At 38.6% G+C, this 4,333-nt stretch overlaps 1 protein-coding gene across 1 annotated transcript in view; it reads left to right on the top strand.

Annotated features, from left to right (window-relative positions):
• BABAM2 (BRISC and BRCA1 A complex member 2) overlaps positions 1–4,333 on the top strand; it is an 804,907-nt gene that overhangs the window by 675,002 nt on the left and 125,572 nt on the right. The window contains exon 7 of the mRNA XM_007938825.2: positions 1,018–1,117. Within this exon, the coding sequence (XP_007937016.1) occupies positions 1,018–1,117 (100 nt within the window). The remainder of the gene's footprint in view (positions 1–1,017; positions 1,118–4,333) is intronic.

Genomic DNA, 4,333 nt, shown 5'->3' with positions numbered 1-4,333 from the left:
TCCGTAGTGATACTGCCTCGGAAACCCAAGGAGGGGTCGCTATGAGTCGGGGCCGACTCGACGGCACATAACAACAACAACAACAACATACTTCTGTGAGATAAATTCATGAGTTGTTATTAATGATGTGTGGCATGAACATCCACTTCTCGGAAGGAATATTGAGCAATCTATTTCCATAGTGATAACTGCCTCAGAAACCCAAGGAGGGGTCACTATGAGTCCGATCCGACTCAATGGCAGTGAGTTTGGTTTTGTTTTGGCATGAACACGCAAATTTAAAAAATTGGATTAAATACAGAGAAATTTAATCATAAAAAAACCCATGTTCTCATCATCATTAATTTAGGCAATTGGTGGCCAGACCTTGATACCAAAAAAAGGAAAACAAACTCACTGCCATCGAGTCGATTCTGACTCAAAAAAAAAAAAAAAACTCTCTGCTATTGAGTCATTTCTGACTCATAGCGACCCCCATTGGGTTTCTGAGGCAGTAGCTCTACAAAAGTAGATTGCCCTATCTTCTTCCGCAAAGGGGCTGGTGAATTTGAACCATCAGCCATCAGGTTAGCAGTCAAATGCCTTAGGCACTGTGCCACTAGAGCTCCTTATAAGGGAAGCCAAATCTGCTTTGAGGTATTATATCTGTTTTTCTTTTTTTAAAAAACATCTTACTGTGATTTAGGTGAAATTTTATAGAGCGGATTCGTTTTACATGCAACAGTCCATATACACATTTTGTTTAGTGATACTGCTTACATTCCCCACAATGTAACATCTCTCCTCCCACTTCCTCCCTGTGGTCACCCTTTCCCTGTGTCCTTGCCTATGCACTTCTTCCTGTGCAAATGCTGCCCTTCTGATCTCGCATGGTTGATCGTTCTCAGGAGTGCCTCGCCCTGGTCCAAGTGTTCGGCTCATAGGCCTGTCTCTTGTTTGGCTTAGAGTTAAGTCATAGGAGTGAGATAAGTCGCTTGAGCCCTAAAAGAAGTGTCCAATGTACTCTTGTCTTTTCAGTGCACTTGGAGGCTCTTCAGCTCTTCACATCCCAGCTTTTCCAGGAGGAGGATGTCTCATCGATTATGTTCCTCAAGTATGCCACCTGCTCACCAATAAGGTAAAAGCAAATCCCTTGACTCCTGCCTCTTATGAGACCCCTCTTTCTGCTGCTGTACACCACACCAACCATCACGCGCGTGCCATCCTCCTCAGACTATCTTCTTTGTTTCAGCCCCCACATAACATCTGCCTTTCCTGCTCTGAACTACACTTCATCTGTTTCTCTCCGTGTTTCCTTGCCCTCCTTCTTTCTTCTATAAAGATTTTGATGTCATGTTCCAGTCTTGTCTTCATCTCTCAACTTGCTATCTACCTAGAGATTTAAATGTCTTCTTTCTTGAATCTGATTTAAGCCTTAAGTTTTTGCTAGATCTTGCACTTTCTTTTGGTCCTATAGTTTGAACCCCTTCATTTACCAATTATTTGTTATGTTTTGTTTGTTTGCTGCTAGATATCAGGATAATTCTTAAAAAACAGCCATCATCTCTTTCTGCGTGTCTGTATCCCACCTTTCAAAAGTCATTTCTTGATTGTCCCTATCAATGTTTGGAAGCAGTTGTCTGCAGTCTTGCTTCTAGGGGCAAGATTTCCAAGTCACCTGATCTTATACCCACCTGATCTTATACTCTGGCCTGAAACTTTCTCTTAGCTGCATTTATCACCATTACATTGGCAAGTAGCTAAGTTTTCTTTAATAATTGTTGTTAGCTATTTCCAAAAAGTGTAAGAATATACATGTTAATGTCCAGCCAATATATTTGTCTGGAAACTAGAGACATTAATCCACAAGTAACACTGACTCTCTATCCTCTCCCACATGGACGGTGACTCAGTTTGCTTAATTGCCAAAGTGCTGTTTTCTTTGCTCCTACTGACTTGTTCATATTGGCTTGAAAAATAGATCTTTTGTTTGTCTCTTTCATTCAGGAGATAGCTAAATTCTATATAGAAAATATTTTTAAAGTGCAGTAATATCTCAAAAGCTTCATATTATTTTTTAAATGTCAGAGAAACTAAAATCTGGCAACTCTGCAGTCTGTGGGCCTGGCATAGATTCCAGGGGATTTAATTCGCATGGAGTAGTTGCTTCTCATTGGACCACATTCCCCTAGCCTCTGCCCTCCTACAAAACTGATGGGAGGACAGAATTCTTATTTACATTTTGGGGCTTTGCACTGCCTTCAAATCTGTGTCCCAGTATTATAGAGAAGAATGCAAATGTGGTTTTCCAAAACTGAGAAGAAAAGCCTTTTTAAAGCTCTCCAATTGAGATTAATTTCTAGTCATACATTTTCCTCAAAAAATTACAAGACCGTTTTCCCAGAAATACAAGAATCAGTCAGTTTTTCTTATCTGGTTCTCCCTCATTAATTTTACTTGTCTTTTACAATTGGTTTTCTTGTGTTTGCTACAAATGAGGACAGTATGGGCTGCTTTTAGAAACAATCTCTTCAAATGAATTTCCATAATTACATTGGAATCTATCTTTATAGCCAGTTTTGTTGTGGGTTTCTGTTAAAATGGTTTTCTGTTTTTAAAATCAAGGATACAGAACTGTTTTCATCCCCTTTTTAAAACAAAGCCACTTAAGCAAACTTATCATCTGTTTTTCTTTTCCCAAAATAACATTTCTGATCTTGCATTAAGCCTGCAAAGTAAGCACTGATTTTATAAATTGACATAAACCTCTGTTATATAAATAGAATTGTTTTACTTTTAAAGGGTACAAGTAGCTATTGGTACCGATTGTGTCAAGGTTATTTCAAGCACTTTATCTTGTGTTTTGTTAGCCATGGAAACACAGTGTGACTACAGCCAATGTTAATGATTTTAGAGGGTTTCTCTGTCCCATTGTTTCTTGCAACCATTATGAGGATATTGTAAGAATATGTTTTCTTGCTAGAAGCTGATGGGTAAAAAATTAACTTTCAGATACTTACTTTAATGTATTCACAGTTTTTTTTTTTTTTTAAGAGAAACTGTTATTTGGTGATAATAAGGAAATTTTAAAAGGGAAAATAAAATCTCCTACTGTACCACTCCTTATTTTGAATAATAAGAATTTAAAAAGAAAGAACTGCTATCTTGCCTTTTCAGTAAGAGTTCTAGTTCAAGATAATGAAATAGCCCCAGATGATGAGAGAGAATGCTTCTTTACAGAGAATGCTAGTTGATGAATGCAGAGGAATGATAGAATGCAAAAATCACCATTTTGCAGCCCCTAATAAAATAATTGATTCAGAACAAGACTCTCCAACAGATAGCAAAACCATTAGGTGAACGGTGGATGAGGAACTCCATCTTCACGTGCTTCAAGAGGCACACTCATAGATTACTCACTATGGCAAAGGGGGCAGAAAGCTCCTACAGTGAACACTTCTGACTGTTACAACCTTAGGCTGGTGAGCAAACTCAGTACCACTTAAGAAGTTTTCTTACTAAAAATGTTTAACTGGAGCCTAATCACCCCATTAGCTCCCACTTCCACTTTATGAAAAATACAGAGGATAAAGGAGGAAGGAAGGAAGGAAACAACCAGATAATCGAGAATGCAGTACCTTCTACAAGACAACATTTGAAAAGGCAAAATTACGTGTATGCATTCGTGCACACACATGTACACACACTAACACATATTTTAGATTTAAAAGACTTAAGAGGCATAAAATACAAATAAAATACATGATCCTTGATTTCATCCTGCCTCTTTGGAGACAGTTGGAAAATTGTGAAAATGGACAAGCACTAAATTTATTCAGAGAGTGACTGTTTAGTCTGTTAGGTATGATAACTGCATTGTGGGAGCTCTGGTGGTGTAGTGCCTAAGGCACTTGACTGCCAACCAGAAGACTGGCAGTTCAAATTTACCAACCCACTCCTCAGAAGGAAGATTGGGCAATCTACTTCTGTAGAGATACAGCCTTGGAAACCCAAGGAGGGGTCTCTATGAGTCGGAAATGATTCAATGGCAATGACTTCTGACTTTCTGATGTAGGAGAACATCCTTGTCTTTTAGAGATCAATACTGAAGTATTTAGAGCCAAACTGCCACAAAGCCTCTAACTGACTTGGAAATATTTCAGCAAGATTGATTGATAGGATCAAAACAACAATGAGATACCATCTTGCTCCAGCACTAGTATCAAAGTTCAACAAGACAGAAAATAACAAATGCTGACGAGGTTGTGGAGAGATTGGGACTCTCATACACTGCTGGTGGGACTGTAAAATGGTACAACCATTGTGGAAAGCAGTATGGCGATTCCTTCAAAAG

This window comes from Orycteropus afer, unplaced genomic scaffold (genome assembly GCF_000298275.1).
Source record: "Orycteropus afer afer isolate SDZICR_OR568_19922 unplaced genomic scaffold, OryAfe1.0 scaffold00054, whole genome shotgun sequence".
NCBI lineage: Eukaryota > Metazoa > Chordata > Mammalia > Tubulidentata > Orycteropodidae > Orycteropus > Orycteropus afer.
Note: the sequence above shows the minus strand (reverse complement) of the source record. Positions and strands in the feature narration are given on the sequence as shown.